The 18968-nt window shown below is 36.1% G+C and overlaps 1 protein-coding gene across 1 annotated transcript in view; it reads left to right on the top strand.

Moving 5' to 3' along the window:
• The window catches only part of LOC136027449 (CTD nuclear envelope phosphatase 1A-like), a 33956-nt gene extending 15203 nt beyond the window's left edge, over nucleotides 1-18753 (top strand). Inside the window, exons 4-5 of the mRNA XM_065704729.1 lie at nucleotides 1160-1388; nucleotides 9226-18753. Of these exons, the coding sequence (XP_065560801.1) occupies nucleotides 1160-1388; nucleotides 9226-9362 (366 nt within the window). The 3' untranslated portion in view covers nucleotides 9363-18753. The remainder of the gene's footprint in view (nucleotides 1-1159; nucleotides 1389-9225) is intronic.
• The last annotated feature ends 215 nt before the right edge of the window (nucleotides 18754-18968 follow it).

Below are 18968 nucleotides of genomic sequence, written 5' to 3'. Positions count from 1 at the left end.
TTGTCGACCACATACTCCTTGATTGTACAGGGTTTGGCATCCCAATTGGAGAAGGCAAGCATCTAGCCGATCTGGATTTTGCTGACGATATTGCCTTGATGGAAAATAACAAGACCAATCTCCAGGATCTCCTCAATACTATCCGTGAAAATGCTGGCCGACTTGGGCTCAAGATTAACACAGAGAAGACAAAGAGCATAGCAACAACTAATTACCCTCTGAACATAAATTGTGAAGATTCAACCGTCCAGCAGGTCGTAGAGCTCAGGTACCTCAGCAACATGCTGGAAAATTCGGGGTCAAGTGAGCGGGAAGTACAGTTGAGGATAGGGCAAGCCAGTGGAGCTTTTAACCGACTAAAACCACAATGGCGATCGAAAAAGTATTCTACAAAATTAAAAATGAGACTATTTAATAGCAATGTCCTTTCCGGACTCCTCTACAGCAGTGAGTGCTGGAATTCAATTCAACAACAAGAGAGAAGGATTCTTGTCTTTGAAAACAATTGCCTTCAGAGGATTCTGAATATCGACTGGAGAGATCACGTCACAAACTAGAAAGTCCGATCCATCTCAGGCCAGCCCATGATTATGTATGTCATTCGGCAACGAAGGTGGCGTGATCCCCACCTTGGACACGTGATCCGTACGAAGGACGATATGATCCCAAGACAGATCTACGAATGGCACTCTCAGGGAAACCATAGGAGAGGTCGACCAAAAGACACCTTGTGTCACAGATATAGACGGGACCTGACAAATATTCACACGACTATACGACCCCAATGGGAATATGTTTTGGCACTGGCGCACGTGCGGGACGACTGGGGGTCTTTGTGGATGCCCTGTGTGCCTCTGGCGGCACAGCAGGATCTAAGGTCTAAGGCAAGTCTATAGGAGGAAGCATTTAGTGTGGTTACACATCAAAATGAAGATAATTTCTAGGCCTAGACGACTGAGTGCTGACACATTTATTGCACTTTCCCCATGTTTTTTATTGGGGGGGGGGGCTTTCTATGCAATTTCGTTGAAACTTTTAATTCCTGCATGTATTTATGGTCTCTTCAAATACTTTCAAAGCCCATTCACTACCTAGATCAGACTTAAATTAGACTTTACATGCAAATTGCCTTGTATTTTTGTGCTTTTTCATTTTATAGGTAGCTCAATGGTATGAATTAGTTGTATTTACGGCCAGTATGGAAATATATGGCGCTGCCGTAGCAGACAAACTTGACAATAACAGAGGAGTTTTAAGACGACGTTATTATAGACAACATTGTACTCAAGATTTTGGATCATATACAAAAGATCTCTCGTTAATACATCCAGATCTCACCAGTGTATTTATAATCGATAACTCGCCTGGGGCATATAGAGCCTATCCTAGTAAGTACATGAACAGTCTTCTTTGAAGATCAGACTATAGGATTTTAAATTCCGTTTATTTCAGAAAATAGTCGAAAAATGCCTGAACAGAGCAATTTTACCGTATTCTGGCTCTGCTCAGAAGACAGATTAGCTTATTTTCCATCCCCATTCCTCACCATCATTACTCGCTAATAAAATATTCCATTTGTTCATATGACAAGAGGAAAAGTACGTGCAAAAATCTTAAATTACCATATATATTGTTTTTGTTTTTTAACAAAAAATGAAATTTCCTACCATTAAATTTCCTGCATATATATATTTTTTCTTTATAAAAGAGCTATAATTGTATATTTACTTATTTTTTTTCTCGAAAACGGCTCTATATTTTTTCGGAAAAATTGGTACCCTGGGATATTCTCGCCTAAAAAAACGATCTAGATAAGTCAGAAGTTTGAGAAAATTCGTTAAGACCTTAATTTTGAAAAAAAAGGATTAATTTTGGAAAGATTTTAGTTGTTGTTCGTAAAGGATTGGGATGCAAGGTCATACTTTAGCAAAAAGGGGGCATCCCCCACATCCCACCACCGAAAATTCCCCCAGAGAAAATTCTCCTCTCCGAAAAATTTCTGTTTACTTCCTAATAACAAATACTATACGTAAGCAATAGGCAGTAGGGTTTCCTTTTATGAACTATTGTCGTTGCTACACTTTTGGTCAATTTACATAAAAATCTTGTGAATTCGGTTGCAGTATATAAGCGTGATCTGATCCTTAAATACATTTCTAAACAGTACAGTCAAGAATTAATGTAATAAATGCTAGTATAAATATAATAATATTTTATGTAATAATGATAGAGTAATAATAATATTATAATACATAGTAATGTAATATAAAAATAGTAGAATATAAATATATATAATATATTAATAAATACATTTTTAAATAAATGAGTAATAACAATTAATGATTTTTAAAGTAAGAAGGTAACATTTTGTCAAACTTATATGGATCCATTAACTTTTAGCGCTCAGGACTGTTCAACAGAACTTTAGTGAGAACTACGTTGACTTAACTGCATTTAAGGTTCGGAACGCACTGATGGTATTCCTCTGTGCATTCGAACTAACCTATACTAGAGAAGAAATTATTGTTTGAAATTTTTAATGGATTTTACCAATACAAACACAGCAAGTACAGAGTACTTGTATATACGATGCAATAAAGACATTAAGATAGACCCATATGGCAACCGAGTTCATTGGATTTGAAGCCATCCGTTATCTTGCATCTTATCTCTGTCTTTGAAATAAGAGTAAATATCCAATCCGGTTGTCCCTCAAGTCAAGGGAATCGGACTTCAACCCGTAGTCTTGAAGATCAAGAGAATCAGGGTGGGTGAAATATAGGTCTTGCCAAATATGAATGATGTACTTATCCCTAAGCAATCTTTGGAAAGTACATGCTTCTGATGGTAGCCACTTTTCCTGATCCAACTTCACCCACAGTTTGTATCGTATTTCTTCACGTGGAAGAAGGGGGGCATCGTAAATCTTTTTACACAAATTCAACGACATGCTGAACTTAGTGTCCTCTTTGACTTGTCCAGCTTTTCCTTTTGGTTTGATAATATTTTTGATAAAGGTCCCGGACTTTTCCATTTTCTAATATCTGCATCAGGCTTTGAGTAAATTTCTGGGAACAATTGTTGATTGTTGGTTATATACATCATGTTAACGAACACATCGTAAGCGTCCTTATTAATAGAGATTTCCCCGGTCAGGTATTCTAGCAATTAAATCCTTTTGAATGTGCTCGACGATGGTTTTGAAAGAATTTTCTATTCCAAAGCCATTCATATAATCCATAGCTCCACCTATCACGAAACTGGTTACAACCGATTCCGGTGCAAACTGAAGCGAATAAAATCGACTGTCAAGGACAGTTTTTTGAAATATTTCACGTATTGCGTAGACATTCTTGACGTAAAGGGGCTTTCAAGCTTTTCCAAGGAAATCAGCGGAAATATTGATGCCAGGGCACTTTTCATCGATATTTCTGAATACAAGAAGCAAAAAAAGGAAAACATCTGTATCAATAGTGACAATACGGAAACGCTTTGTATCCGAACTGGCACCAATCCTCCAAATGTAGAAAATAATTGTCTGCTTCTGCATGACTGTTAGCAAACTCGATTTTTTGATCGACTGAGACGTTTCCTTCATTTTACACGTGGAAAGCAGTTTATGTGGCTCAAATTATTGCTTCACTTTCTTGTTTATAGCCGTCCACAATGACTTGCAGGTTCTTTATCCCATGACGTCTGACAATAACGTTTTTCCTCCCCTGAAGATGGTGACACATAGCGTAGATCAGGCTATAGTGAAAGTCACGAGAGGCCATTATCGTCTTGATTGGAAGGAATTAATCAGAGAAAAGAATCGCTAATGTCTGTATCAATAACCTTCAAGAACCGAGAAAATTCATCCTTAGAAGAACGCTTTCCCTGAGTAAACGCATTTCCACCCGATTGGTAGCAAGGCTTGTCGAACGCAAGAACAAATATTCTTATTTCTTCTAGAAGATCATTAGCTAGCGGGAAGATAAATCTATTTAAGAAGTCATTGCAGTATTCCTCGAGGGTCTGAGCTCCTGCGACAAGATTCCTGAAAAGGAGTTGCATTCTATCATAAATCACAACTTTAGGCTCACTTTCACTAGTAACGAACTTACAAGTGGCGTTCAATATTTCTCGGCGAACGTGCTTCTTCCTGATTACCGGCTTATCTTTTGTAGAGGCAAAAGCTGCGGGACGGGAGTAGGGATGCAAAACTGATGACTCCCTCTTTTAACTATCCTTCCCTAACTTCGGTACATAGTCTCGTTTTTACTTTTTGCTAAGTTCCGTAATGCCAATTTTTTTCTTGACAGAATTATCCGTTTTACGTGGAAGGACTGGGAGGACACTATAAACTGGGTGAGTTTTGTTACTCCTTGCCTACACTTTTCTTTCATGTAAGGCGAAAAAGAAGCGATTTCACACAGATGCTCAAGAACGGATTCTTGGTAGTTGGGGCGTTTGAAACTAAAATTTTGGCAAAAACCCAGGGACTTCAGTCTCAGATGTTTTCATGCTAGTCATGTACAAATGCCAGTTTTCCGTTCGTTTTGAATCCCATGCAGCCGTAGCTGACATTACAGACTTATAGAAAAGAATGCCCCAAAGGGAGAGGTGATGGTCAACTTTTCCGTGTCGAGTACGCCAACCTTCAAACTTTCTGTAACATTCCTAAAAGTCTGCTAATAGACGCTGGAAGCGTAAAGGATATAGATTTCCTCTGTAACAAAGAAATGAATAATCTCAACTTGGAGGCTGTACCATAGTTCTTACAAGGAGTACTGTGACCTTTGTACATTTTTAGCTTCCTTGATAAACGAATACTCCTTTTCATCGAAATATCCAACCGTGACCAACATTTGCCGGAGTTGCGCTTCATCAAAAACGGACGTGACCGTCTTAAATATATCCCACTGTAAATGAAAAGCATCGAGAAGAGGAGGGAGGTGAAGAAGGTCCTTGTTTCATAGCGATATTTCTTTTTGGGCTACTTGATAGAGATTCTCATCTATAGTTCAGAATTTCTGGAGTTCAACCCCTTCTCGATCTTTGACTTCCTTTCTGACCATGCTCGAAAATGTCTCAGGATCAGTCGGAATGCCCTTGAGAACATCTTCCAATTCTATTTGTAAAGTAGGAACTTTATGCTCATCCGGAACGTTATGGATTTTACGCATGCTGAATTATAATCTCCTTAAAATTGCTGAAGATGAATCAACTTCCGATTCTTCTCTTTTGTCTGAATCATCTTGCGAGTCAAGATCTACTGAATGGCTGCACTGAGATTCAACATTCATATTGTCACTTCCATCTGTGGTGAAGTTCTTCAATATTTTCCCTCGCTTCAAGTTCTTCGTCAGTCTTTATGTTCGAAATAGGCCTATGTATTGTTGGTTTTAATTTACCTAGCAGCTGCAAAAGGCTGGATTCGTCAGCTTCTTATTTCAACATGTACAATTCAGCTGAATATTCAAGCTGAGATTTCACAAACCATGTCATCCAGTATGATTTTGAATCGCTGTGGACAAAAACAAAAATGGGATCAATATCCTTCGGCTCTAACGCAGGGCAAAGGAAAGCATGGCCAATCTAAGCTCGGTTTAAAGACCGCCGCAACTGTGTTAAATCAGCTTATAGGCCGTTGCAATTAATTAAGTGTATGTATTCCACATTCAACGTCCCAGCTTTTCTCATCTGGTTAATCTCGACCTCCTGACTGTTGCGCCTACCCCAACGCAATCAGCTGCTGCTAACGAATGTTTGACTGTTGTTCCATTTTCTACTTCAGTTTCGATCAATTAATTGACTCATGCTCGAGAGGGCAGAATACGAAGTCTACCCCGAGCTCCCATAGTCTCATTGACATAGCTCAGTGTCTTGAAATATTCACCGAGAAGCCGGATTTCCCGAGACTTGCACTTGGGATTTATTTTGTTTCGCAACACTGCTTGCAGAAATAGCTTTCTAAACTTCACAACAATCGTGTTACTTTCATTTGTGCAGCTTTCTATCATTTCTCTAAGTAGCAAGCAAAGATTTGAATATGCCTGAGATGCATTTCTTTCCCTGAATCTTACTTTGTCAGAAAGTCTGTTAACTGCATATTGAATCAGAAAAAGTTCCTTAAAGCAGGCCATGGCAATTGGTCCATACAAATAGATTTCTAAAAGGTTGTCCCCCGTGTACATAGACAAAATCGAATCAGTTTCCTTACATAAACTGGTGTGATTCTCGTGTAAAAACGTCGCAAGACTCTTGCATTCTTCATACTTTGATCTTTATTTCTTCCTGATCATTTCTATTGAAACAAGTTTAAATAGACATGACCCCTGAAAGGAGGCTAGGCCACAAATATTGTCCTGCTTAGACAGCAGTAGCCCGTGCCGAGCTGCAGATTTTCCTGGGCTTGCTTGGTGGATTCTTGGATTCCTCACAGCGAGTACAATTTTATTCTTCAATTGTGTTCTCTTTTTCCTCTTTCCTTATTTATCCTCTTTGTTGACTTGTTTAGGGATGCTTCCAAAGGGAGAGTAGCGGCTTGCTCCTGTTCCACTGCCTCTTCTGATGAATACCATGGGCTTGTTTTCGCGTATGGTACTTGACTCGATTTTTCGATTTTTTTTATTATCGATTTTTTAAGTCTCTTTGTATCAGTTGACTTCTGATAGTCCCCTTTTTTAAGGCTAGCAGCAGCAATCTTTGCTAACTCGTCATCTGTGACAAATAAATACATCCATCTTGTTTCGTGCAAAAACTTTGTCAAGTCGAGCAAACGGGCAGGATGCTCGCTTTTCTTCTCTGAAAAAATTAGTAAACCGAGTGTCACTGAAGGGAGTTCAGACAGCTTCACCTAATTCCGCTTCAAAGTTTGCCTGTCATACGGGTTAAGAAAGCGAGCCTTCGCAGAAGTATCGAGCTGCTTGCCAATAGATGCTATCTTTTCCGCATCATCTTTGAACCAACACTCATTGGCCACATTATTCGCTAAGTTTGCTATAAGAAAGTACCACTCGATCTGACTTGTTAAACAAGCTAAGGAAAACGTGCTTCCATGGCCAGAGAAAGAAAGCTAGAAGTTTGCTGGACGTAGGTGTAATGTCACTCAACTCGAACCTCAGACGCACTTCCGATATAGTGGTTAAATCTTCTGATGCCTGATGTCCAGCATCAAAACTCGTGCTTTCTGAAAGAAAAAAACGGCATGAGTTTCCTTCGACAGGTCCAAAAACACTTGGTTTCCAATGTTGGGGTTTTTATAACATGGCAGTTTTGCGAGAAATCCAATTCCCACCTCACTATCATAGGGAGACTCCCACTATCGTGGCTTTTAGCCTATGATCTGTCATTTCTTGAAAAATGTACGAAAAATGAATCGAGTTTACCATAAAAAAGGTTTTTTCTTGCTAATAGAAAGGTTGAGATGGCAAGGCCACGTTCTGCAGATGAAGGATGACAGATTGCCGAAGATTGTCCTTCTTGGCCAACCGTCTGGGGCTACACGGAAAGCAGGTCGTCCTTTTCTGGGTTGGGAGGATGTCATAAATAAAGACTTAAAGGAAATGGAAACTTCCTGGGAGGGTGTAAAGAGGGAGGCCTTGAATAGATTGGGTTGGAGGAGGAGCGTGCGTAGCTGTGTTGGCCTCAGGCGGCTCGGTGCTGCAGTAAGTTATTAGTATTAGTAGTAGTAATATAGTTTCCCAAGACCGCTTCACTGAAAGCGAAATATATAACAAATATTATCTTTTCCAGTTATTACAGCATTGAAAATGAAAATTATAGTATTCAAATTGTATTTAAAATAGAAAGAATTTTACTGATTTAATTTTATTTATTTAATTACAATTAAACCTTCAGTCTTCTTATAGTACATTAAAGGCTTAATGCATATTAAATGAGTTCAATACCTTGTAGCAATTAAATGTTTCTCCTTGTACCGTAAAATATTACATTCAAATGCCCACTGGTACATAAATTTTAGCCCATTGTCCCACTGCGGGTGTGGACGGTTCTAACAGAGAACAAGCTGAACATGATAGATGAAATCAGGTTTCTAGCCTATTGGTAAAATGCGTTCTGACTATAACTGATATATTGAGTATTGTTCTTTTTTAAAGTAACCTCCTTTTTTTCTTTAATTGCGTCTTTTTCATCCTTTTTAATGGTAAATCGCAGAATAATTTCATAATTTGTTTAATTACTGATCTACTTGCCATGATTATCCTTTGTCTTAATAGTGCTCATTTAATGATTTGATTTTTTTTTCATGGCGAATGGCCGTAATTTACCTTTATGATGGTAAATTGCCGAGTAATTTCATAATTTATTTAACTACCTGTCTACTTACCATGGTTATCCTCTTCTCCAATAGCGTTCATTTCACGAATTTTTTAAAAATTGCTGTAATTTCCCTTTCTCAAGGTATACTTGTCTTTTTGATTGTAAATTGCCGATTAATTTTATAATTTGCTTAACTAATCATCTACTTACCATGGTTATCTTCTGTTCCAATAGCAATTCATTGCTGATGTTTTGTTCTCTGAAACAAAAATATTTCTATACTTCAGTAGTCCTAAATTTCAGATGTCTGCATTTACATCCCGGCTCCTGAATTCCTGTGAATTGAATTTAAAGCTATAAAAAACTATTACTATTTCAAAATAAAACTTGAGTAAGACACTTTTAGTGTCTTTGCCAGTTACCGGTACTTCACTTATTTGTTTGTTGAAGTATCAGTTGTGCCATGCATAACCCCATGTGCAGTCCTCATACAATTTATTTTATAACGCCTGGGTCCCACTTTTGTTATATATTTGATAAAACTAAAATTGAGCATGACTAAAACATCAGTTATGTATCACATTCATATTTTCTCAAGTTGAACTATATTTGATTTTCAAACATAAATTTGTGATTGACCAATCAAAGTACGGATTTTCTTCAATCAGAGGCATGTTTTTTTTTCAAGTTAGAATAGACGGAAGCTTGAAACTAAAATGTTCCTATCTATAAAGTGAGTTCGGGGAAGATGTGTCCGGAGACGTCGTATTAGTAGAAAATATTTGGGAACGGATTAGTGTTGGCTAAAGCTTTTCTAACCAATTTCTTAGCATTTTAATTTTAAGCTTAGTAAATATAAGTATAAAAGTTTTTTGTATACCCCCTCCCTGAACCAAAATCCTGGATACACCCTTGATAATCCTTGATTCGAACAATTTTTTTTACTATTTCTTCTAGATAATGCCATCCCCATCAAATCCTGGTTTAGTGACCCGTATGACACAGCGCTGTTAAATTTGTTGCCTGTTTTAGACGCCTTGCGTTTTGCTAGTGACGTACGATCCATTCTTGCAAGGAATTTGCATTTACAATAGACTAGTGCTGACATCTATAAATGGGTCTTCCTGGCAATGGCGTAAAGGTGCAAGTTGACTATTTTTGTACAATTTGTTTTTTTTTGGAAGCACGTGGGCTGAAAAGTACAAACACGATCCTACTATTTTTTGATTAAAGAAAATGAAACGACTGGAGTTTTATTAGTATTTTTCAATCGCTGACCCCGTCTTATGTGCCTATCTCTCTTTGTTTGTTTTGCTTTGATTTTTTTTTTCTAATGTTCGTCAAATTACGAAATTGTTTATTCCTGATACTTACTGCTAAAGACGCAGAGATGCTCCAATTGTACATCACTCGTGTCTTTATTTTTAATGACTGACTAATGAAACACAATTCAGTATTTTCTTTTTGTTGTCAGATCAAATATCCCACTACCTAGTATATTATAGCCCAATGTAATTTCTAATATTTATTTAATAATATTAACTGTATTATAAAAATTATATTCTATTCTAAACAATTTTTATTTATTTATTTTCTTAAATTTAATCTTTATTTTTCTTTCTTTTTTTTCTTTATGGTAATGGTCTAAGATTGTAAATACCTAACGAAAGTATAATATCCGAGAAATTATTTTGCAGTATATATTAATATAAAGACGATTTCTAATTAAGTAAGAATTTAATATGGGAATAATACTATTGGGAAAAGTTATTTTTATTAAGATCGACCCTGCTCTGTCCGTAGAGAGGAGGAGCTCTAGTCCCGAACCTCTTTAGCCTTGATAATTTTCTCAATTTAATCAATTCGTAGAATATACTTAACGTAATTCAGATAAAGTCTCATCCCCCTCATCTTGAAATAAATTCACGGACATGCCTTAACCTTTTGACTACAAGCAAAATAAGCGTTTTCGCGGGAAAATTAGGTGAGAGTTAAGAAGTTTTTCTTTCTTTTGGAACCAAAAAAAAAAAAAAAAATCTCCCTGCAAGGGTCTACGTCCGGGAATACAGAGCGAGAAAAAGAGTAGAAAAAAAGGAACATCATTTGTAATGAGTTAGCTAATAAAAATCGAAATCGAAATAAAATTTTCTCTAGCTAAAAAATAGAAATAAAATGCCGTTAAAAGAATAAAAATAAAATTTTCGGTAGCTAAATATAACCTTTGGTACTTCTTTTCGTCAATAATAGAGATACAATTATTTCAATTATATAACGGGAAAAAACAATTCGCAATTTGATTTTCCTTATTGTTGTTAATGGTTCGCTTATGTTTAGGCTTAGATTTTAGGCTTTTAGGCCTAAAATGTGTAGGCTTAGATTTTAGGCACGAATGTAGAAATAGCCCAATGGCGAAGTAATTGTTATTTTTCGTGCCAGGTCATCATTTGTTCAGCATTTAAATAGTGAACGTGATTTTCTGATTGGTCAATACCAATATTCGTGCACTTAGATGGCAATCATTTTTTTTTTTTTTTTTTTCGTTATTGTATTTTAGGCTGGGTTCAGATGAGTTTTACAGGCTGACATGCTGAGGGAAATCGTAAACCCATCAGAAAAAAAGTTAGTATTTAATATAATATGAATTAAATAGTTAATATTCCTGAATCGTTCTAGGGAGCAATTTTAATTGTCGTTCATGTAGGATTGTGTCTTCTATGACTGTTGTGGTTGTTTAGGGAAAAATATTACATGGTTATTGCTATTGCGTAGAAAAACTGCCTAGTTGCCCAATAAAAGTTGGATCTCTTCAACTCAGTAAATTGCTTGACAAACCAGCTAAAATTGTTTGACTAAATTACCATGACCAGTTAATACTGCTCATGTCAGAACGAAGAGTATGCCGACATCGCAGCGAAAATACATCTAAGAGGGGGGGGGTCACTGTCTGTCTACTTATGCTGCTTTAACCTGGGTTCATACTGTTTTCGTTAACGTAAAATTTTTCACGTGTAACGGTATACTGATGTTTTTTCAAGCAATAACGCACAATTTGACGAAACACAGCAAGTTTTCCTCGAGAAGCAATGTAAGTTTTTTTTTGCGTCAGTGTGGTAAACGTTATTTTACGCAAATATCAATGGAATCATTTGAGAAACTGTATCGTCAACATTTAAACGCAGGCCCCTTTAAAGTTGTCGTCTGGTGATTGGTATCTCTTCAACTAGGGTATTTTCCCCTGGATAATATAACCATAAATCATCCCTCCACTCATTTAGGTCAGCAGGTCGTGTCTCTGACCACCGCACATTTGTAAGGTCCTAAGGCATTTGCAAATAACGAATCTGGGTTCAGGCCCGACATCATGCTCCTCTGACGTCTTTTGCTGTCGCAGAGTTTTATCATGACGTTACATTTCCATTTCCTTGTTTTTCGTGATTATATTTTTGACATTTGTAGCCGTACTTGAATTCTCATGGTTCCAAAATTATTCTGAAAATATTTCATGTTTTTAACTTGAATAATTCAGCTGTATGGAAGAAACTGGAAGAATATTAAGTGACTCGCCTAGTGATACCCACATCAAATGCGATTTCGTTCTCATGTTCAATAAATATCCTCTTTCCTAATCCAGCTTCAGCCACTTGCATGAGTGAACCTTCCGCCCCCTCCCCCCCCCCCAGCTACAGCAAGTTTTTCTTACGCAAATGATTTTTATGTTAGATGATCCAAAGTGACAGAATTTATTAGAAAAAAAAGAAAAATTAAAAAGTAAAAACTGACAAAGTAAACAGTAGAAATTTGTAAAGGAAAAGTAAATCACTTGTAAAGTAAAGATTTAAACTGTAGATGGAAAATAACTTTATTAAATCTCATTGGGACAAGAAAATCAAAATTGGGGTAAGTAGGGAAAATCGGAATGACGATACTGAGAATTAGGGTCTTTGCGGGCATCGGCACTCAACTTACCGGTAAATCCTTTAGGGGGTATGCATTTGTTGTTATTCGCGATCGGTTTACGTCTGGGGAAACTAAGATTCATTGTATAAGCAACCCTATGACGCTAAAACTCGCTCTGTCTAAATTATAGCCTATATATTTTTTATGAAGATATTTTTATGTACTGTTATTATTTCTTAATCTTGAGAAAACATTTACTTGTGTTAGCTTATGAAGTTTGTTTTAGCCTGAACTAAATTTTGCCTCCTGGTTGGAATATATGCTTAAATTTAGGTAGTTTGTGTCCTATTCATAATATGTTTTTACTAATACCGATAATTAGCTAGCGCTAATTTGTCACAGTTTTTCTGCCAATCAGATAATTCTATGAAAAATCTATTTGGCTGAAATTAGCGCTAGCTAAATCTCGGTACTAGTAAAATGTCGATGTGAATGGGACTTACGAGTCTCGTATTAGCCCAGTGATAAAGTGCTTTTTTGCGACAATCTGAGAGTCTCACTTAAAGTCGTAGATTATTTACTTTGAAAACTTCTAAGGTTGCGTACGAGTTGGATTTTAAAGCATTTTTTTCGCAATTCATGTGATTTTTTTTTTTCAAAATCGCACTTAGGTGTTCACAAGACTTTTGATTTTTTAAAGTATTTACCTTCAAATTAGCTAATCAGCGAATCCATCAAAGTCTTGACCAGGGTTGTCATTGGTCTTTTTTGTTGAGTCATAGCATAGAGATGTTTTATTGTTGCCAACCGTTGAAAGTTTTCATTGTGAAAAGAAGCATTTTGTAGTGACAATCCTATAGAAGCTGTTCTTACTTTTTTCTGAAAAAATGACGCTGGACCTTTTACAGTTTTGCCACGTTATTTCGTCTAGTCAATCCATAGCATCAAAGGCTCTTTATTTACACGTCATTCTGGATAGTAGTCTGAATTGAGAAATTCACCATGTGTGCTGACAACCCTATAGAAGACTGTTTTCAGTCTTTTTTTTTAATTAGAACCTTGTTTTCAGATTTTATGAAAACATCAGGATCTTTATTTACAAGTTATTCGTCGTTCTGAATAGTAACCTGAATTGTGAAAATCAGCACTTGTACTAATTTTGCAAATCTGCTCATTTGTAAATCAGCATATTATAAAGATTGTTTCATTTTTTTTATATTGTTTTGAAATTTTTTGGATTCTTGAAGTGATGACAAAGATTGTTTCAATTTTTTTATCTTGTTTTGAAATTTTTTGGATTCTTGAAGTGATGACTACTACTGAAAAAGATTATTCATTGTTATTTAAATTAATGTGAAAAAAACAAGTTTTGTTCAAATGGGGGAAAAAGAAGATTAAGACTGGCGTACAAGCAATGCAAAAAACTGACAAAACCAAAAAAAAAAAAAAAAAAATATTGGGGATCTCATTTTTTAACCAAGTTCATTTTGTTTAGTAATTCATAATAAAAAAAAAAGATCAACAAAAAATAACGCTTTTTATTTATACGCTACTCATCGTTCTGAAGAGGAATCAGAAATTTAAAAATCAGCGTTTTTACTGGCAATTTCTATAAGTAAACTGGGGTTCATGCATGGACAAGACCTAAGTTGACAATGAAAGCAACACTGTACAGAGTAATTGCCAAAATGATGGCTCCAAAAATCTTGGTTATAGTTTTTTTTTTTCGAGAATTCAGCTAGTTAAATGACAATCCAGAATATCGCAAAAAAGCTCCGTAGTTACTTTGAGATAGTTACCTAGGTTACCAAGGAATGGCAGTAATGATGGGTCGTAGACCAAAATTTTGAGAGGCCTCTTATTTGGTAGAGATAAATAATTTAATGTAATACATAAAGTGTTAATTGAGGATTTGACAAATACACAATCGTATTTTTATTTTAAGACTCAAATGTGTCTTTGGTAGAAATTTGAAAGAAACAAAGTTTTATTTGTAAGCTGACCCCCCCCCGCCCCCCAGTGAGGGGGCTCATCATTGATCTTCAGATCCATTGTCCAACTAAGACAGTACTTTTCTCAAAAGAACTTTGTTGTGCAGACCCCATCCAACCTTGTAATTACATGTAATATGAAGGTTAAGTAAAAAAAAAAAAAATAAAAAAAAAAATAGTTGGAAATGGAACAGACAAAGAAGAGTTATTCACAAAAAGCCATGTCGTTTGCGGAAAAATGTGCAAATCGTGGAAAATCAATGGAAATTCAAACTGGTTTGTAAGAACGGCTTGCGGAAATTACCGCGAATAATGATTGAAATGAGGCGTTTGGTTTACTGGAGCTTTTGCAATTTAACCTCGCTATTTCTTCTAGTCAATCCTTCTTAATAATAAAAGAAAAATTTTAGTGACATGTCATTCTGATTTGCAATCTGAATTATAAAAATCTGCATTTGTACTGACAATCCTTAATAAAACCGTTTTCCTAAAAAAAGGAATAATATAGACGTAGAAACACATAGACGTAGACGTAGAAATAGACGTAGAAAGAAATGTGCTTGTTAGGTTCTGGCTTAAGATTACTGAAATGTTTCTTGTTCCCCTCATAGCTTCTCTCCCCTTGCTCGTAACTAATTAGCAAATTTGCCTTTGTGACGCGTGCCAAGGTGACGCGTGGCGGAAGTGTGCTAAGTTTGATAGTACCGTTTAAAACGTGGCTAAAGCTGTGTAGTAAACGTGGCATCTTTCACAAAAATCATGTACACAGGGCGGTGCTTTCCAAGTGTGGCGGAACTGTGCCAAGCGTTTTCGGGACTGTATCAAGCGGGGTGGAACTATGTGGTACACGTTTTATTCTGAGATGTACTCCAGGGGGTGGAAAGGCAGTGCCCTTCGGATTGGAAATGCGAGTTGTTCGGAATTTGACCACCCTTTCATTGTCATACGCAATTTATATCGGTAAATTACAGTTCATAATTGGTCTCTTTCATGATTTTGAAATGTTTTCCATTTTTTTCATTTCTTCAAGTAATGAATTGTAAAATCGAGAAAAAAAGAAATTAAAAGTTTCATTAAGGTCACGAGCGTAGTAATTAGAATTTGGGGCTAAAAACTACGAATATTTCATAAGCAGCTAAGTTGTCTTCGTTTTCCAGTTCATAAATGACTTCTAAAACAATATTCTTGTGTGTCACTTTTACCAGTTTCTATTTTTTTTTTTTTTTTAACAAAATGACCAGTCAAACTTCCCATGTCCTCAGCACGGATCGAGAGCGTTACATATTTCAAGTCAAATTTAGCAAACAGATTAATTTCAAAGCTACTCTATCAAATGTGTTTTTCGTACCTTTTCTGATAATGAATAATTTTCATATCTAATCAGTTGTCCAGCATTTTAGCCCATGCACAGGAAACATGGGGATTACTCCCCTGCGTAGGATAAAATAATCATAAATAATATAAGAAAAAAATTGGTAAATCAGTTGTTTTAGGACCTTGGCTCGCATATTCGCTTCAGTTTTTTTTTAATGCATATTAATGTTTTATATGATTAACAGATCTTTATATATTGAAAAGTCTTGCTTTTAGAAAAGAATCATCCCTTTTAGTTTATTGAGATCACGTTGAAATTTTAAGCTGAATGTTGCTATCTTTCCTAAAATTTTTCCTAAAAAAAAAGCGCGGACAATTTCTAGTTTGTGTAAACAATCGCTTTCCTGACAAGCTTGTTTAGTATTTTATATTAGTATAAAATATTATAATTATACGTAAATTATATATAGATAAATAAATAAATTATATTAATATAAAATAATATAATTATAGAATATTGCGCTAGTTCAATGAAACTTTTATTCATCCTGTGACAACGCAATGGCTAAGGGTGTGCCCCTGGATGAAAAGTTTCTTGGCCCAATCTCGTATGTCGCAAGGAATCTACTTTGATTTGTAGGGGCGCAGCGGGTTTGGTAATTGAGTTCGAACTCAGCAATAGCAACACACTTTAGGGTTCGGAATTTGATTTCGGCGATGCGACTATGCGAAAATGATTCCATATTAACCCAAACAAGAAGAAGAAGAATTTTTGATCACCAGGATTTGTATGAGAGTTGATCCAAAGAGCTATTTCAAGATCGACAACTAGCAGCTACCAGCTTTTAGCAGGTAGCAGCTTTTAGTAACTACCAGATTTTAGGTTGGGGGGACTTTTCTGCACTGATTTTCCTGGGTGGGGGAATTAGGGAATATACTAGACACCAGAATAATACATGGAAAATATGTAACTTAGGCTAGCCTAGCCTAAAATGTAAATATTGAGCAGTCCACATTTCTGACCAACAAATAAAGAAATTACGGCAAAACAGTCTTAACGGAAAACCATATTTCTTGCCTCACAGAAGAAGAAGAAGTCATGTTCCAAAGGATTGGTCCCAACACCATTAAAGAAATCTGTAGTGAAATGTTGAATTTTTTTTTCCAGCGGTTTGATTGATTTTGTACTTTAACACTTGAGTAGACACCTAAAGCTGTTGATACTTTTCATTCACCTTTAAATATAAATCAGCAATTTATGTTGTTTCTAAACTGTTTCGTTCTGAAATCTTAAATGGTCAAACACCTGATTAGCCTGTGCATTGTACAAAAAAAATGATACACTAGAACCTTTGTCAAATCTCATATATATATACTTACAAATTTAATTTTAGTAAACTATTTGGTGATGCATGATTTTAATAATGTTGTCTGAAAAAGATAAGGATAGGGGGGGGGGGGGTATTAGCAAAGAAAAGAAAATAATTGAAACCTGTCTTTTCTGTAAAAAACATTTTTTTTCTTTATTTGTTAGTACGACCGAAAATGTTTGACCAACCGCTTTGCTAATATGCAACTTTGCTAATACTTTGCTAATATGCAAAGGATATGTAAATATCTCTAAAGGTACTCCTTCCCTCTAGCTATCAGTCCAGTACAACCGACCGTACATGCACCCTCTTCCCATTCAGGCCCATATTTAGACGCAAAAAAAAACTAGAGAAGACGCAATTCATCTGTAGATGAACTTCATTCAATATACTATACAAAGGAGCTTACTGGACCAAAAGAATACCAATAAAGAAGTTACACCTAGAGTTGTAGCTACACCTGACTTAGTTCTGATTAAACATATTTCGAGCTAAATTAGAGTCTGTGATTTGAGTCTCTATTTAAATAGGCTCAAAATTGATCTGACCCCAAGCCAAGCGCAACCTGACTAGGAATAAAATTAGTAAGGGAACATCGATCCCTTATGGGCTTGGAAACCTGTGACCCTTATGGGCTTGGATACAAAGGTGCCATGATTTAAAAATGCTGTATTCAGGGGAGGGGTTAAGGGGATTGACCGCTCTCACCTGGAAATGTTTGTCCGACTGATAAAAAACGTAAAAAATGCATAAAAACACCTTTCAGATGCGAGTTTGCTCCCTCCCCCCAAACAAAGTTCTTGAATATAGCCCTGGTCGTGACCCTGACAGCCTTGGCGTCTTTTAGAATATCCGTTGCTCTTCCCCGTCCTATAGAAAAACTAAAATAGTGTTGTTAGTTTTAAATGTTTGTAAGCTTTTTTTGGGGGTGGGGGGGGAGGGTAAATGACTATGTTAAGCAAAGAAGAGACATATTTAAACCATGGCATACCCTTTAAATCTTTCTTAGGCTTTTGAAAGTGCTCTAATGTGGCTGTACAAGACTAGCAATAAATCAAATTTAATGTAATACCAGATAAGCTGGATCTGATTAGACGTTAAGGGAGGGGGCTTAATTCCCTTCCAGCGCTACCATTTTAATTTCAGTCTTATTTAAATCTGTCGTATCGTTAGAACAGCATACGTATAAGCATCTAAATGTCGAGTAAAACTCATTAGAACCCAGCGTTGGGATGTCGCAGAGTGGTCTACCACAAAGGACTCATTGACGACTTGATCTATAATCTGGATATACATTTCTTTACCATCGATTTTTTAGTGTGTTTTATCCTTGAATTGTAATTATATTTCACCCTTAAATTCTGTAAAAATCAGGAATATCGTCGTATGGTCTATCTCAATGGGTTCATCCCCAGCTGTATCAGTTATGCAGATTAGCCACTTGTTTACCTTAATTTTATGTGCATATTTTAAGATAAGAATGGAACAGTTGCCAGGTCAACTAAAGCCCCTGAAGCAGCACAGAAAAGTGATGAAGAAAATTTTTCCTTATTTACCAAAGGATTCACAAATTATTCAACAAAATTCTATGTTTAAGTTCAGAGTAAGTTTGATATTGAATTAAGTGAACTTGTTTCATCAGAGAGATATTTCTGTTGGTGAGATTATTCAATCTATCGTGTTTATTCGCAATTATTGTACAGTCAAATGCCAGGTGGCCAATATCCCAACAGATTTAACGTGGAGTTAATTGATCTGGCTTCTGAACGTCTCAATATTGTGAAATTTGAATTGTCAAGCTTTGTTTGGACTGTTTTTGTTTACTAGGTTACGTATACTTCACTAGAAACAAAAGGAATGTTTTGTAATTTTGTTGATGAATTTCTAGTAAATATTGACGTCGTTTTCTATAAGTATTGATTTCTTTAAAAATTATAGGGAGGGCTGTATCCAGGATTTTTGTTTCGAGGGGGGGGGATTCGAGATTTATTTCGAAAATTTAAAATGCACCAAAAACTTGTTTTTTTTTGTGTGTGGGGGGGTCGAACACCCTACCTTTCCTACCTGGATACGGCCTTGGTTATACGTTTCTTTTTCTAGACAGGTTAAAAAGATGAACTTGAATGTC

This window comes from Artemia franciscana, chromosome 5, assembly GCF_032884065.1.
Source record: "Artemia franciscana chromosome 5, ASM3288406v1, whole genome shotgun sequence".
NCBI lineage: Eukaryota > Metazoa > Arthropoda > Branchiopoda > Anostraca > Artemiidae > Artemia > Artemia franciscana.
This window is presented reverse-complemented; position numbering and strand designations above follow the sequence as displayed.